Genomic DNA, 16948 nt, shown 5'->3' with positions numbered 1-16948 from the left:
GAACTTACAAACTCCATACAGTGACCCAAGCTGGGAATCGAACCTGGGTCTCTGCCACTGTGAGAAAGTAGTGCCAATCACTGTGCTATTGTGCTGCCCACTCGTAAATTAAACTTCTTTTTGAAAAATAAGAATGCGCAGGATCTCAGACACAAGGCAGGAGAATTAGGCACCAAGTGAATGCTCATACGGGGCAATCTGCAGTGTAACAATTCTGAGGGAAGTTCTGACCCTGTTTAAAAAGTTTCTCCTGAAATGAGAAGCAGAAATCCTGCAGTGCATTTGCCATCAAGATACCAATCTGAAGGCCAGGGGATTGCGCGGCTCTGTTGATGTATTTTCATAGGGAAGCGCCAGATCAATATTGCTGCAATTCTCCACACGCCCCGGCTCTTTCTCGAACTAGAGTTGCCTCTTACCACTGGAGTAGGCAGCTCGCGCATGCGTATCACGGCAGTGTCAGGGAGAATTCTGAACGCATGCGTGTCACGGCGGTGCCGAGGACAGGTTGTACGGTGAGCGCATGCGCATCACGGCCGTGCCGATGAGCGTTGTAGGCGCATGCGCATCACGGCAGGGATAGCGAGTATCGTGGACGAATGTGTATCACGGCGGCCACGAGGCGGAGCGTGTATGTTCGGCGCTTGCGCATTGTCACGCCCCGCTCTCCCCAGCGGCGCGCGCAGGTGCCGGGAGCGCGAGGCGCGGCCTTGGCCTCGGAGTGCGCATGCGCGGACTTGAGGGCCGCTGGAGCAGTCGGATGGTCAGCTAGAGCCCCGCCGCTCGGGGGGAGGGGGCAACAAACCCCCTCCCCCTAATACCCTCCAACACACACATACACACCCTGTACAGGCCGAGTCCCGGACAGCAGGTCAGTCGGTGCGGGAGAAAGTTGTTTTGTGAGGGAGGGGAACCGCGTTCGGCCCGGGGCTCAGTCCCCCACCCCTCACTGTCTGTACGGGGGGGGTACAGGCTGCCGGTCCTGGGGAAGAGGGGTGAGGAGGATGGAGAGAGACTGACAGGCAAAGGGGGAGAGGACATTGTCTGCGGGGCAAGGATTGGGGGCAGGAAAGGCTCAGAGACTGTGTACAGAACCTTCCCCACCCCCATCAACAGAACCTGCTGCCAGGAGAATGGGGTCACTGACCCCTCCATCTCCCCCCTCCCCTCCATCTCCCCCCTTCCCATGCTGCTTGGGCACCATTGGACCTCAGGTTTGCATGTTGACAGCCACAGGGCAAGGAAGGAACCTCTGGCCCATCCATCTGCTGATATTAAGGTGGCATGGTGGTTAGCGCTGTTGCCCACCGCGCCAGAGGCCTGGTAATATACAGGCCGAATTGGCCCACAGGCCACATTTTGCTCACCTCTGTTGTAACCCTTCTTACCCAGTATCCCTGTAACCAATATGGTTAGCACTGTGGCCTCACAGCGCCAAGGACCCGGGTTCAGTTCCGGCCTTGGGTCACTATCTGTGTGGAGTTTGCGCTTTCTTCCTATGTCTGTGTGGGTCTCCTGCAGGTGTACCAGTTTCGTCCCACAGTCTGAAAGACATGCTGGTTGGGCGGATTATCCATGCCAAATTGCTCCTTCGTGTTCCAAGCTGTGCAAGTTAAGGAGATTGGCCATGATGAATGCGTATAGTATGATATAGGCCTGGGTAAGATGCTCTTTTGGAGAGTTAGTGCAGACTTGATGGGCCAAATGGCCTCTTTCTGTGGAGTAGCGAGCCTGTGATTGAGAGAGGCCATGCTTTCTGGCCATTCCAAAAGCAGCAGCTTTTAACCACCCCCATGGCAGTTGTAACTTATAAGAAGTCTCACAACACCAGGTTAAAGTCCACCCTTAAGATCAATCTGACCTGGCATTCCAGGTACTACCCTCTGTACAGGATGAGTTGTGCCACGGTTGGAAGCTGATACAGTTTGTGCTTTGGAGAATTTGATAATCCAGTTTTCCTATGCAAGCCTGTTCCAGGGTTTCAGATCCAGCCTTGTGCAGAATTGTGACATCTTTAATTGGGGCAAACTGTTATGTCAAACATAACCTGTTGCTTTCATTATCATAAAACCCTCAATTAAATTACACCCCCCCCCCCCCAGACAATTGTTCTTCTCTAGAGGGAAGGTGCCTTAAAGTATTTTTAAAAGAACTGCTCCCAGAAGCAGTAGAGTTGGTAATATCTGAGCATCGATGGGGCAACATAACATTTATTTAACCCCTTTAGCATTTCACAGCACCAGAAGGCTGTCTGGCGTAAGCATGCTGCCAGCAACTTGAACATTCAGTAGTGTTTATGTGCAATCTAGGAAGTGTTCAAACTATCCTTTAGGCTAACCTGAATTAGTAGTAAACGTTGGAAAAGAGCACTATGTGTCTAAAACGTAGATTGCCAATTTTAAAAGAAAGATCAAGTTTAATTGCCATTTTGGCAGCAGACAGCTGTATACAAATAATTTGCTGAAACCAATTTCTTATTACACTATAATGGAATTGTCCAATATCTTTGCAACTTTTGTTTTTTATCTACCTAATAGGATCTTATACGAATGTAAGAATTTGTGCGGGATTAGGCCATATGGCCCCTCGATCATCTTCAAAATCCACCAATTCTCTTTGCTTTATCATTTCACATTTTCATCAGATCTTGATACAAGATGATTCTTTTAACTTATCCATGGTTTTATATTTACCATCTTAGGAAACAACGCTATTTCAAAATATTGTGATATTTCGCAGTACAATCATTCTGGTAAGTTTACTTTTTCTGAAAGCAGGTGATTATATTTGTGCAATTAATTATGCTCTTCGCCAATTAATAATTTTCAGTGCAGGAGCGCTGCTACCTCACAGCGCCAGGGATCTGGTTCAATTCCTGGCTTGGGTCACTGTGTGGAGTTTGTGTGTTCTCCCCATATCTGCATGCGTATCCTCTGGTTTCCTCCCACAGCGTGAAAGACATGCTGGTTAGGTGCATTGACCTGAACAGGCACTGAAGTGTGGCAACTAGGGAAATTTCACAGTAACTTCATTGCGTTAACGTAGGCCTTACTTGTGACACAAACTTTTTAGATCTGACTAAACGGAACAACGTGCCCCTGCTTCTGTGACAAGACATTGCTGACTGCTGCTGTTAAAGTATTGCGAAAGTTGAGACCGTTTTCACTTTTGGCTGTGCCGAGGATAGCTTTATTTCTATCCGTTCCAGGTTACTGAGGCAATAAATCACGGAACAGGAAAACCACTCAGTCCGTCGAGCCTGCTCCTTCCACCACGTAATCGAACCGACAATGAGATCTGTTCCACTCACAATGGGAACATAATTTTTGGCACTGTAATTATTTTATCTTTCTGCGTAACCACTGAAAGTCTTGTGTGAGACATTGCAAGCCTATTTACACCAGTTTCTTCCTGTCTAATATAAATCACCTCCCTAAGAAAAGTTAAATTCAGATTGAACTTGTTTTCATTCCAATGTCTGGGGAATTGCCGTTCCATGCATGCAAAACTAAAATTTGGAACTCTTCAGCAGTTTCCATTATTCATGTTTGGGTCCCTCCATTTAGTGAATAATAGACGTTCTACTGTATCCTCAAGTGGCATGTTCTGTATAAATACTCCCAGTTCTCCAAAGGTAATCAGGCAAAACTCCAGAAGAATTAATGTATTCCAACATCTGTATGATTAAGCAAAGCTCTGTTGCCCTCAACAGATAATACTCACCCACGAAACACAACAGCAAAAATGTTTCTTTTGGAATATTCATTTAATTCCACATGTTTCTCAAAAGGCAATCAGTTTGATCTTTCCCTTTTCTCACGCTCAACTTATTGGGCGGCACAGTGATTAGCACTGCTGCCTCACAGTGCCAGGGACCTGTGTTTGATTCCTGGCTCTGTGCACAGTGTGCACATTCTCCCCATGTCTGCATGTATTTCCTCTGGGTGCTCCGGTTTCCTCCCATAGGCCAGAAGATGTGCTGGTGCATTGGCCATGCTAAATTCTCCTTCAGTGTACCCAAACAGGTACCAGAGTGTGGTGACTAGGGGATTTTAACAGTAACTTCATTGCAGTGTTAGTGTAAGTCTACTTCTGTCACTAATGAATAAACTTTAAAACTACAGAACAGAAAATGCTATTGAGCAGCTACAGATGCAGTTCCTTTAAGGAAAAGCTGCTATTGACAGCCATCATTACTAACAATGTAAGTGTAGAATTTTTCTGGACTGGATGAATTTTTTTGTCTTGTAGCTTGTTCTTGTTGGAGGTGATCTAAAAATATAAGCTTTAGAATCAAAGCATACCCTGCAGATGCTGTTTTTTTAAAGTTTATTTATTAGTGTGACCAGTAGGCTTTCATTAACACTTGAATTAAATTAGTGTGAAAAATCCCCTAGTCGCATCCTGCTCGGGTACACTGAGGGAGAATTTAGCATCGCCAATACACCTAATCAGCACATCTTTCAGACTATGGGAGGAAACCGGAGGAAACCCATGCAGACATGGGGGAGAGCGTGCAGACCCACACAAATAGTGACCCAAGCTGGGAATCGAACCCGGGTCCCTGGCGCTGTGAGGCAGCAGTGCTAACCACTGTGCCACCGTGCTGCCCTGATATGTAAAACATACATGGAAACAGGTTGTATGTCAATATCCATACATCATGTGACCTCTTTCCAGCCTTTCTCCTCTTCTCATATATATGCACTAAGCCTTGCCTGAAATGCAGCAGTGCTTTCTGCTTCATTCATTCCGATTTAGTAGTGAGTTCAACTCTCACCACTTCCTCGTCACATGTATGAGTGCTGAATTAATTTGGCTTCTAGACCTCGATAACTGCTAACTCCCAGTTCAGCCGGGCTGTGACATTAACCAAGCACCATCCATTGTCTCAAAAATGTGAGTTGGTAATAATTGCCAATCAAGCCTTGATTATAGATTATGCTTTACAGCAAGAATTCGAAATGGAAAATTGATACCGTGGAAGATTAAAGAGGGTGAGACCTCACCTCAGCATCAGTGTTCTGTTTTATCAGTCAGAACTATTTTTTATGACTGAGGTTTAATATATCTTGCATGAAAATTCAGGTATTAGTTTGAAATTATTAAGTGATGTAAGTGCATGAACATCATCCCCCAAATTCCTTGTTTGAAGTAATGCATCTTTTTTTGTAATGAGCACTGGTTTTCCCATATAGTCGTTTTCAAAAGTCAACTTTTGCAAAGTTCTGCCATTCCTTCTACTACACTATAAGTAGAGAGATTGGGCACTATGAGATCTGTAAAATAAACAGTGATATATTGAATTTTTTCACCTAAGGAATAGGGAGTGTAACTCAGATGTAATATTCATTGAATCATATCTCTAGCAGCTATCTGAGACATCAATTACAAACTGCCTTCCAGTCCTCTCTCCTATAGAAGGAGACTAACCTAGTGGAGAGAAAACAAGGTAGTCTTCATATAAATGGGGTGCATACCCTCCCTGCAAAAGCTGCATAGCTTCCTCAATGTGATCACTTAAATGACACTAAAGTTAAGTTTATTTATCAGCCACAAGTAAGGCTTACATTAACTCTGCAATGAAGTTACTGTGAAAATCTCCTTTGTCGCCACACTCCGGCACCTGTGCTGGTACACTGAGGAAGAATTTAGCATGGCCAATGTGCCTAACCAGGACGTCTTTCGGACTGTGGGAGAAATCTGGAGCACCTGGACGGAGCCCATGCAGACATGGGGACAATGTGCAGACTCCTCATAGACAGCGACCCCTAAGCGGGAATCGAATCTGAGTCCCTGGCGCTGTGAGACAGTGGTGCTAATTACTGTACCACTGTGTCACCCTAATGTTGTTAGATCAGATTTGAATGAATCTGGCTTTTATTTGTTGTTAAGTGTTAACAATTATACTGTTTTTATTAAGGTTGACAACATCACCAGAATTTACACTTGATTTATATTTATACTTCAAGTACACAATGGCAATCATCATAATCGTGACAAAATTGACTCTGGCACACTAAACCTCGCAAGTAAGTGTGCATCTTTTAGGTTTTTTTTGCTGCTTAATCAAACTGAATTGCGTTGTTGGGCCTTTAAGGCCTGCAATCTCTAATGTAATGCCAGTTGTATTGGTGGCAGCAACTTCTGTTTACATAGTGCCTTTAACTTAGAAAATATCCCAAGGTCAGATTCAGAAGTTGAATCCAAATGGACACCAAATCTAAGAAGAAGCCATTAGGAAGGTTAACCAAAGCTTGGCAAAAGCCTTGGATTATAATTTGGTCTCAAAGGGGGAAAAGGCAATTGAAAGTTTTAGGGAGAAAATGCCAGAGTATTGGATCTAGATGGTTGAAGGCATGCCACTAATGATGGAAAGATTGGAGGGAAAAATACCTAAGAGACCAAAGTTGGAAAGCAGAGTTTTGTGGGCATATACGCTAGTGGGAAGGAAGGCCACCTGGGAGAAGTTGCACACATGGAATAGACAAAAGTCATGAAGGGATTTAAACCGAGTGAACGTTTAAAGTTGAGGGTATTGAAGACTCAACCCAACATAGTAAGAAGCTTTCGGAGCACTGCTCATTCATCAGGTGAGTGACAAACCAGCATAGATCAGCAAAGGTAATGGGTAATTGCTATTTATTGTCAGATAAGGTTACTTTTAAAAAACCTAGTTGAGTTGAAACTAGTGCAGGACAAGCGGCCAGGACTGTTGGAACAGTCAAATCTGAGATGGATAAATATTTAACAGCACGTGGGCCGAAGTAATCCAGTCACGGAGGAGAAAGTAGGCACTCCAGCTGACGCTAGATGTGGTGTCACAAGCTAAAATTGGTGTTGAGTCAGACATGAATGTTGCAAACAGTTTGTTTCAACCTGAGGCAGCGACTGAGGAGAACGATGGAATGAGTGGCCAAGAACATGGTGTTTGAGGGAGTGATTGCTTTGGAGTTATGTGGTTCTGAATGTCAGACAAGCAATAGGACAAGACACAGGAAACCTCATGGTCAAATCAGGTGGTGGAGAAATAAACATAGAAACTAGAAGCAGGAGTTGGCCATTTGGCCCTTTGAGCATGCTCCGCCATTCATTTTGATCATGGCTGACATTGAATTCGATATCCTGATTTTCCCTTCCTCCCATATCCCTTGATCCCTTTAGCCCCAAGAGGTATATCTAATTTCTTCATTTTGTGGTACTGATTTCCATACATTCACTATGCCCTGAGTGAAGAAGTTTCTCCTCACCTCAGTTCTAAAAGGTTTACCCTTTATCCTCAAGCTATGACCCCTAGTTCTGGGCTCCCCCCACCACACGGAAAAACTGATTCAATATTCAAAATTCAATAGTTAACATTTTGCTGATTTTTATAGGACAATATTATGCTTCACTTTATTGGTGTCTGATAGTTTTTCAACTCCTTGATTGGATTTCTAGCTTGTAACAATTATCTTACACTTTCCAAGGGAATGAGTAATTTATGTCATGGGAGCCCATATAATAGCATTTGACATTCATTTAGTCTATTGTTTATCTCGTTTTTAAATTAATCTCTTGTTGAAGACAGATTATCATGTCCGTCAGTAATGGATAAACAAAAATGCTTTTTTTTGTTTTATATGGTCCTAAACGTGTTGGCTGGAAAGAAAAAAAAATATAGATTTAATTTTGATTTGAAGCCCAAAGTAAGGCAACCCAGCCTCTCACAGTTCATTGAATCCCTACAGTGCAGGAGGAGGCCATTCAGCCCATCATGTATGGAAACAATCCCACCTAGGCTCTATCCTTGTAACCCCATGTAATCCCCTGACACTAAGGGACAATCCCACCCAGACCTGTTCCCCATAACCCCAAGTATTTATCCTGCTAATCCTCTTAACCTACACATCTTGGGGCACTAAGGCGCAATTTAACATGGCCAGTGCACCTAATCTGTACACCTTTGGAATGTGGGAGAAAAGTGGAGCACCTGGAGGAAACCCATGCAGACACGGGCAGAAAGTGCAAACTCCACTCAGTTAGAAAATATATTTTCATATGTCAAAAATAAGTTGAATTCCTATGTGGATTTTCTGTATTGCTGTTCTACATGGCTTAGTTCAGTTGGCTGGACACCTGATTCATGATGTGGAGTAATGCCAACAGCGCCGGTTCATTTCCCGTACCTACTGAGATTATTCATGAAGGCTCCACTTTCTCAACATTGCTCCTCACCTGAAGTGCAGTGATCCTCCGGTTAAATCACCACCAGTCAGCTCTCCCTGTCTCGCTCTCCGAAAGGGGGAGATCAACCCTTGGTCTTCTGGGACGTTGGCGACTTTCATAAACTGGCAGTGAGCTAATTTTTATATAAGAGGACTGGTTCAGGGGATGGTTTCAATATGTTCTCATCATGAATGCATTGATTCAAATAAATTGGTCATTTGTAAGATCAGATTTTTTTTCCTACAAACATGGTTGCTAAATTAAGTTAGAAAAATCTGAAGAGACAATGTTTAAAACATTATTGTGCACTTTTTAAGGATAATTAAATGTTTGTAATGTGGGCTTGTACTAAACTTTGCACCATATGGTAACTTGTATATAACACACAAAAAATGAAAAGTTATCACATTACGCTTGGATTCATTTTTTTCTTCAAATCCAAACGAAAAGCTGTTTTTATTAGATCCATTTTACGTAATATTGGCCATTTGCTATCTAAATTTAGAATGCAAGACATGAACGTAACTAACGAACAAAGAAAAGTACAGCACAGGAACGGGCCCTTCAGCCCTCCAAGCTGAAAATAAACAGGGGAAAAAAACCTTCCTCCCTTACTTGGTTTATATCCCTCTATCCCCTCCCTATTCATGTATCCATCCAGATGCCTCTTAAATGTTGTTAATGTGCCTCCTTTCACCACCACCTCTGGCAGCGTGTTCCAGGCACGCTGTCTGCATGAAAAGCTTAAACTTCCCTCCTTTCACCTTGAACCTGTGCACCCTTGTAATTGACACTTCCAACCTGGGAAAAAGCCTGACTATCCACCCTGTCGATACCCCTCATAATTTTGTAGAGCTCTATCAGGTCTCCCTCAGTTTCTATCTTTCCAGTGAAAACAGTCCTAGTTTACTCAACGTCTCCTCATATGCAGTGCCCTTGAGACCAGGCAGCATCCTGGTGAATGTTCTTTGCACTCTCTCCTAAGCTTCCACATCCTTCTGTTAGTGTGATGACCAGAAGTGCACACAATACTTCAAATGCGGCCTAACCAAGGTTTTATACAGCTCCAAAACGAATTGCCAACTCCTGTATTCAATGCCTCGGCTGATGGCAAGTGCGCCATATGGCTTCTTAATCACCTTGGCCACTTGTGTTGCTGCTTATAGGGAACTGTGGACCTGCATGCCCAGCTCCCTCTGTATGTTAATATTCCTAAGCGTTCTACCATTTACAGTACAATTCGCACCTAAATTTGATCCTCCAAGACGCAGCAGCTGGCATTTGTTGAGCTTGACTATGTAATTTCTGTTACATTGCAGGGGTTGACGAAATAAAGGAAGATGGTCAGCAATCAAGTAGTATTGGAGTCAAGGACAGCCCCTAAAAACTTGTTGGATGAGATGCACAAACTCCGGATCCTGTGCTGTTTGTGTGATGTGACAGTGCAGATAGAGCACCAGGGCAACAAGGAGGAGTTTGTTGCTCACAAAGCTGTGTTGGCAGCTGCCAGCAGTTACTTTAAGGAGCTATTCCTCAGTGAAATGGTGCACACCAAGATTACCATTGTCACTTTGCAAGACATTTACACAGCAGACTTTGCCTCTTTCCTAGATTTCGTATACACCGCAAAAGTGGAAGTTGAAGCTGACCGGGTGCAACGATTGCAGGAGATTGCGGAGAAATTGAAGTGCAGAGAACTGGCAGAAGTCTGCAGTCAAGTAAAAACGCAGATACTTGAGTCGGCTCTGATGGACTTGGGCAACTTGGCTGACTCCCAGGGAGTAGAAGGAATTAGAGGCAATAGACAAGATAGCGATTCTGTTCCAGTTTCTTCTCCGAACATAGCGGCAGTGCACAATCGGCACACACCGACTGCCCAAGAAGTTTCAGACGAAGAGAAATCTCATCAGCAGGATTGCAAGCCGGTGCTGGCAACCACTCGAAGCAAAGGATGGGAAAAGGAGAAGAAAATGGGGAAGCCTGTGAGCGTAAAGCCCAAACGAGCCAGCGGAAGGCTGGCGGGACGAAAAGTCTTTCTGGAAATCCCCAAAAAGAAATATACGCGCAAGCTTCGCGAGCAAGAGAGGGTTGACCAAAATTTGGAAGAGGAGTCTGGAAAACTGACCTGTGTAGATGATAATCAAGACATTGAAGACCAAGTTAAAAAGGAAGCTATGACAGACATTGCTGAAGAGCCAGAGGGTGACGTTGAGATAATGGGAGGCGATGAAGATGAGGAAGAGGATGCAGAGAGTGATGATAGCGACTTTGAATTGGATGAAGATGCAAAAAAAACACCTGATGAGATAGAGAAGAAGAGAAGAGGTGGAAACTTCAAGTGTGACAAATGTGAGAAAGATTTTCAGTACGAGAAGAGCTACTTGAAGCACATAGAGCAAAATCACGGTGTTACGCCTGAAATCATTTACCGCTGTGAGACTTGCAACCAGACATTTGCCAATCGGTGCAACTTAAAAAGCCACCAAAGGCATGTCCACGTTGAAGAGCGCCGCTTCCCCTGTTCTCTATGTGGTAAAAAATTTAAAAGGAAAAAAGATGTGAAACGGCATAACCTACAGGTTCATGAGGGTGGTGGGGAGCGCCACTTATGCTTACAATGTGGCAAAGGACTGAGTTCCAAAACTGCCTTGAGACTCCATGAAAGGACGCACACTGGAGACAAACCTTATGAGTGCACGGAATGCCATGCTAAGTTTTCTCAGCCATCTGCACTGAAGGTGCACTTGAGGTACGGCGTAACTTTTTATAGTATGCACTTTTCACCAACTCAGTTAGATGTGTTTGGTGGCACAGTGGTTAGCACTGCTGTCTCACAGCACCAGGGAATCTCGGTTCAATTCCTGGCTTGGGTCACTGCCCGCGCGGAGTTTGCACGTTCTCCCTGTGTCTGTGTAGGTTTCTGCAGGGTGCTGCGGTTTCCTCATACAATCCAAAGCTGGTTAGGTGCATCGGCCATGTTAAATTCTTGCTCAGTCTACCCAAACAGGCACCGGAGTGTGGTGACCAGGAGATTTTCACAGTAACTTCATTACAGTGTGAATGTAGGCCTATTTGTGACTAATGAATAAACTAAAACTTTTATTACCAGGATATGAGATTGTGAAGAAGTTGTCTGATCAGTCTTGTTCTTGTTCCAACAGTATAATCTTACTTCTTAATAGTCACAAAACTAAAATATTACATTGAAGGAGTAAGTAATCAGTATTAAAGTAAAGCAATCAGAATTTTCAATCATACAATTTGTGTCAAAAACTCTGCTTTCTGTTCTTATGAGTGCGTATGTTTCATTGAATTCTCTACTGTATCTCAGACCGAAAATTACATTATTAGCTCACCAAAATAAAATGCAAGGGATTAGGTGATGAGGCAGCCTCATACCTATGGTTCCACATAGCCAATTCCCTGAGGGAATTGAGCGTTTTGCAATGTAGACATAATATTTTCTGTAGGGAACAACCAGAAATTGAAAGGCAAATTAGATGCTTGCTTCCTGAAACCCAGCACTGGGTTAGAAACCAACAATGACAGCAACCTGATGTTCCTTCTCATTCCCTTTGTTGTGTGAAACCAGTTTTGTTGCACTACATGGTCTCTTTCAGATTACCATCTGGCCGTGTATGTACAGATCTTAAAATGAACAGCCTGTTTGTCCGTTACATGGTTTATGTAGTACGTGGTTTATCCACACTATGTGTGAGTGACACAGTGGTTTCACTCCGGAAACAGCTTTGTCTTGTTAACTTGCTTTTTCCGCCTTCAGCTGTCTCCTTGAGCTTCAGATGTGATTTGGGATTTCTCCCTGACCCCCTGGGGTGGCAGGGTGGTGCAGTGGTTAGCACTGCTGCCTCACAGCTCCAGGGGCCTGGGTTCTATTCCAGGCTTGGGTCATTGTCTACGTGGAGCTTGCACATTCTCCCATTCTGCTAGGTTTCCTGCAGCTGCTCGGTTTCCTCCTACAGTCCGAAACATGTGCTGGTTAGCTGCATTGGCCATGTTAAATTCTCCCTCAGTCTACCCTGCAGTCTTGCTGCAACTGTACAGGGTACTGGTGAGGCTGCAGCTGGAGTACTGTGTGCGATTTCGGTCGCCGCACTTGCGCAAGGACATATTGGCCTTGGAGGGAGTGCAGAGGAGGTTCACTAGGCTGATACCGGAGATGAGGGGCTTGGTCTATGAAGAGAGACTAAATAGACTGGGTCTGTACTCGTTGGAATTTAAAAGGATGAGGGGGGATCTTACGGCGACATATAAGATAATGAAGGGCGTGGATAGGGTAGAGTTAGATTCTTCCCACTTAGAAAGGATAGCAGGACTAGAGGACACAGCCTCAAGATAAGGGGGGGGACAGTTTAGATCGGAGTTGAGGAGGAACTTCTTCGCTCAAAGGGTGATGAGTCTCTGGAATTCTCGGCCCGTTGAAGTGGTGGATGTTACCTCGCTAAATATATTTAAGTCACGGGTAGATAGGTTTCTGGTGGACAGGGGAATTAAGAGTTATGGGGAGAAAGCGGGAAAGTGGAACTGATCCGCTTCAGATCAGCCATGATCTTATTGAATGGCAGGGCAGGCTCGGAGGGCTAGATGGCCTACTCCTGCTCCTATTTCTTAGGCACTGGCATGTAGTGACAAGGGGATTTTCATTGTAATTTCATTATAGTGTTAATATAAGCCTGTTTGTAACACTAATAAACTAAACTTAAACTTGCATGGCACATTCCCTATTGCGTTGTAGTCATAAACACACAAACATAGAAAGTTAATGATGACTTTTATATAATGCTGTTCCTCTGCGATAAAGTTAAAAACAAAAGCATGGGTAGTAAGCTGGAAAAGTTTAAAAGTTTATTTATTTATTAATTTCACAAGTAGGCTTATATTAACACTGCAATGAAGTTACTGTGAAAATCCCCTGGTTACCACATTCTGGCCCTTGCTCAGGTACACTGAGTGAAAATTTAGTATGGTCAGTTCACCTATCCAACACATCTTTCAGACTGCGGAAGGAAACCAGAGCATCCGGAGGAAACCCACGCAGACACAGAGAGCGTGCAAATTCCACACAGTAACCCAGGCCAGGAATCGAACCTGGGCCCCGGTGCTGTGAGGCAGCAGTGCTAACCACTGCGCCACCATGCTGCCTCAGGGGGTCAGGGAGAAATCCCAAATCACAACTGAAGCTTAAGGAGACAGTTGAAGGCGAAAAAAGCAAGTTAACCAGACAGAGTTGTTTCTGGAGTGAATTTCAACGCACTGTTTTATTATCAGCCCCTTTGTTTCGTTATTGAGATTGTCGAGGGAACGAGGGAAGAACTTAGTTCACGTGTGTTTCACATGTCAAAAAATTGATTTTCTTAGACTGGTGTTGTAAAACAGTCATTATGTTTAACATCTGAATAATTTATCAATACAAGGAGAAAGCAACTCTGGATACCCATTTGAAAATTGAGATTTTGTCAGAAAGAGTTCCTAATGCAGTAAATTTTAGTACACATGGAAAAGTAAACAGCTAACTGACACTGGGTGTTTTGGAGTGGTAACTATGATGCATACAGCATTGGAAAAGCCTTTGAGAATTCAATCTAGTTCTTTTACAGCCTTTGAAGTTTAATCTTTAAACAATAGTATCTGTATGTCAAGACCCTCTCTTTCTCTCTCTTGTATGCACTGTCAAGGGTCCATACTGGTGAAAAGCCATTTGCCTGTGATGAATGTGGTGCCAGGTTTACACAGAATCACATGTTGATTTATCACAAGAGATCTCACACAGGTAACTTGTTTCATGTGTCTTTTTCTTATTTGTATAACTGCTTCGAGCAATATGTTTAGTACAACCTGAAACAAGATGTTTTTGATTTGATTTATTGTTGTCATATGTATTAGTATATAGTGAAAAGTATTGTTTCTTGCATGCAATACAGACAAAGCGTACTGTTCATAGATAAGGAAAGTAGAGAATGCAGAATGTAGTGTTACAATCATAGCTAGGGTGTAAAGAAAGATCAACCTAATGCAAAGTAGGTCCATTCAAAAGTCTGAAGGCAGCAGGGAAGCAGCTGTTCTTGAGTCGATTGATACAGGTCTCAGACTTTTGTATCTTTTTCCTGATGGAAGAAAGAGTATGTCCGGGGTGCATGGGGTCCTTGATTATGCTGGCTGCTCTTCTGATGCAATGGGAAGTGTAAATAGCGTCAATGTTTGGGAGGCTGGTTTGTGTGATGGACTGGGCTCCATTCGTGACCCTTTATAGTTTCTTACGTCTTGGGCAGAGCAGGAGCCATACCAAGCTGTGTTACAATCAGAAGAAGTGTACAGTAAGTCAAGATTGTGACTCACCCATGTCTCATCGCCTGTTAGCGAGTATTTGAAATCAGCTACGCTGATGAAAACAGTTTGGAGTTGTGCCACAACAAACAGCACACAATTGAAGGGGAGGGAAGAATGAAAAAAAAGTACTAACTATAAATAATAAAAGAATTGTGTGCATCACAGGTGTATATAAGAAATTATACTGACAATATGAGACTTCTATCTCTGGAGTGGTCTTAACTTGACCAACGCTGGCTCGTGTATTGTTAATCAGCACCAGTAGTCCATGGGCATATTAGCTTCTGAAAGGGAAGTCCCCAGACCCTAGAGATATTGAGGAAGTTTCTCAGTGTAGCACTGTTGGTGGAAATTGAGTGAAAATATAGCCCTGCCAAGGACTGCCTTCTACATTGTTACTTTTTACAATATTAAATCAGGCTGTGGGGAAGTTATGTTCTTTGTGCTCACTGGATGGCAGCCAGGAGCACAACTGTGGCCACTTTTCCTCACCTTGCCTCATCATGCTGCTAGCTGACAGACCAAGTAAGCCTTTGCTGACTGGAGATTGAAGTCAGGACGTTTTTTTTCTCATGTGCAGCTTAGTTACTCGTGTGATGAACTTGTTGAGACCCAGAGGCAGCCCTGAGGCAATATTTTCAAATGTTATTTTTTGAGTTTGCAGAAGTTTTGAAAGGAAAGATGGATGCTTGTGTTAAATCGCAAACTGGTGAATGTAATTGTAACTGCCACTTTCTGGGTAGTTCCAGATATGTGAAGAAATTTAGGAACTACTACTATTCCGCTAAAGTTGGAATTTTTTACAAGCTTAAATTACCAGAGAAACTCGAGAGCCAGGATTTTCTGGAGAATTAATTTACTCTGTCGATGGGAATAATTCGCAGATAGGTAATCAGTGTTAGCATTTGAGTTCAAAGTTTTAGCAACTGTGAGTTACAATTTATTTCTCCAGCGTACCAGTGCTTAGTGTTTAGTGGTGTGGTATGCATAGTTTGTGCATCTGATGACTTGGAAATGGTTGCAGAAGAACTGTGACGGAACTGGTTATTAAAAATTAAATTCTCCAACCTATGGAATACATCAACACAGTGCTAAAATGCCAAACTTCAAGTGCAGAATGACTCTTTTGATGTTTCTCAATGAAAAGAGAATGTAGGTTTCACGGCAATGCCTTTGCAGTTAACTTAAGAACATTAGAAATAGGAGCAGGAGTAGGCCATCCAGCCCCTCGAGCCTGCCCCGCCATTCAGTAAGATCATGGCTGATCTGTCGTGGCTCAGTTCCACTTTCCCACCCTCTCCTCATAACCCTTAACCCCCTTGCCTATCAAAAACCTATCAACCCGTGTCTTAAAAATATTGAGCGAGGCAGCTTCCACCACCTCAACGGGCAGAGAATTCCAGAGATTCACCACCCTTTGAGCGAAGACGCCAACTTCCATAATGTAAATGTTCTAATGGCTGAAATTCGAAAAGTTAAAATGTTTGTTTCTAACTGAAATGCCTTTACTGGCTCTGGGTCTTTCCTGCACTATCAAAGATTTTGTTTTGGGCTGGGGTACGGTTTAGAGGTGCCAGTGGCCCCCTCTGTACACTCACTGTTGATGATTCTTCCTTTTGAGAACTTGGCAATGAGCTTTACTGTAGAGGGCATGAGAATCAAGTCTGACTCTCACCCTTTGCTGACATTTGTCTCCATGTACTTTGCGCAGGGATTCCAGAACAGCCAGGAAAGCTGCATGAATCGGGATCCTAGGGTAATTCTGATGCTCTACCTACTGCCCTGGCTAATATCAGCTCGCAAGTTTTCTGATCTGTCCTGTTTTATGCAACGTAATTGTAAATATCAGATTAACCTATTTGATGAACTTCAGCCAACAGGTTGACAATTCAAGACCCACTCCGTGGTTAGAGTACTCACTTCATTGCAGTTAAATTGTACTGTTAGTTGAAGTGAGCATTGAAATGCTATGACTGCGTTTGAAATACAGAATCTTTCCATATTTAATTTGATTTTGATTTATTGTTGTCATGCTTATTAACGTACAGTGAAAAGTATTGTTTCTTGCGCGCTATCCAGACAAAACATACCGTTCATAGAGAAGGAAACAAGAGTGTGCAGAATGCAGTGTTACTGTCATAGCTAGGGTGTAGAGAAAGATCAGCTTAATGCCAGGTAGGTCCATTCAAGAGTCTGACAGCAGCAGGGAAGAAGTTGTACTTGAATCAGTTGGTACGTGACATCAGATTTTTGTATCTTTTTCCCAAAGGAAGAAGTCAGAAGACAGAATGTCTGTGGTGCGTGAGGTCCTTAATTATGCTAGCTGCTTTACCAAGGCAGCGGGAAGTGTAGACAGTCATTTAATGTACCCCCATGGGAAGAATCATTACGTTGT

At 43.5% G+C, this 16948-nt stretch overlaps 1 protein-coding gene across 2 annotated transcripts in view; it reads left to right on the top strand.

Moving 5' to 3' along the window:
• The first annotated feature begins 738 nt into the window (after window positions 1–738).
• gzf1 (GDNF-inducible zinc finger protein 1) overlaps window positions 739–16948 on the top strand; it is a 31540-nt gene continuing 15330 nt past the window's right edge. The window contains exons 1-5 of one of the 2 annotated variants that reach the window (XM_080200054.1): window positions 739–871; window positions 2702–2752; window positions 5924–6032; window positions 9528–10957; window positions 13902–13996. In XM_080200054.1, coding sequence (XP_080056180.1) covers window positions 9549–10957; window positions 13902–13996 — 1504 coding nt within the window. In that variant the 5' untranslated portion in view covers window positions 739–871; window positions 2702–2752; window positions 5924–6032; window positions 9528–9548. The remainder of the gene's footprint in view (window positions 872–2701; window positions 2753–5923; window positions 6033–9527; window positions 10958–13901; window positions 13997–16948) is intronic. The other variant, XM_080200055.1, reaches the window with a different exon arrangement.

The sequence above is a fragment of the Carcharhinus amblyrhynchos genome, chromosome 12 (genome assembly GCF_965287045.1).
Source record: "Carcharhinus amblyrhynchos chromosome 12, sCarAmb.v2.hapA, whole genome shotgun sequence".
Lineage (NCBI taxonomy): Eukaryota > Metazoa > Chordata > Chondrichthyes > Carcharhiniformes > Carcharhinidae > Carcharhinus > Carcharhinus amblyrhynchos.
The sequence above is the reverse complement of the archived record's forward strand: the minus strand, read 5'-3'. Positions and strand labels throughout refer to the sequence as shown.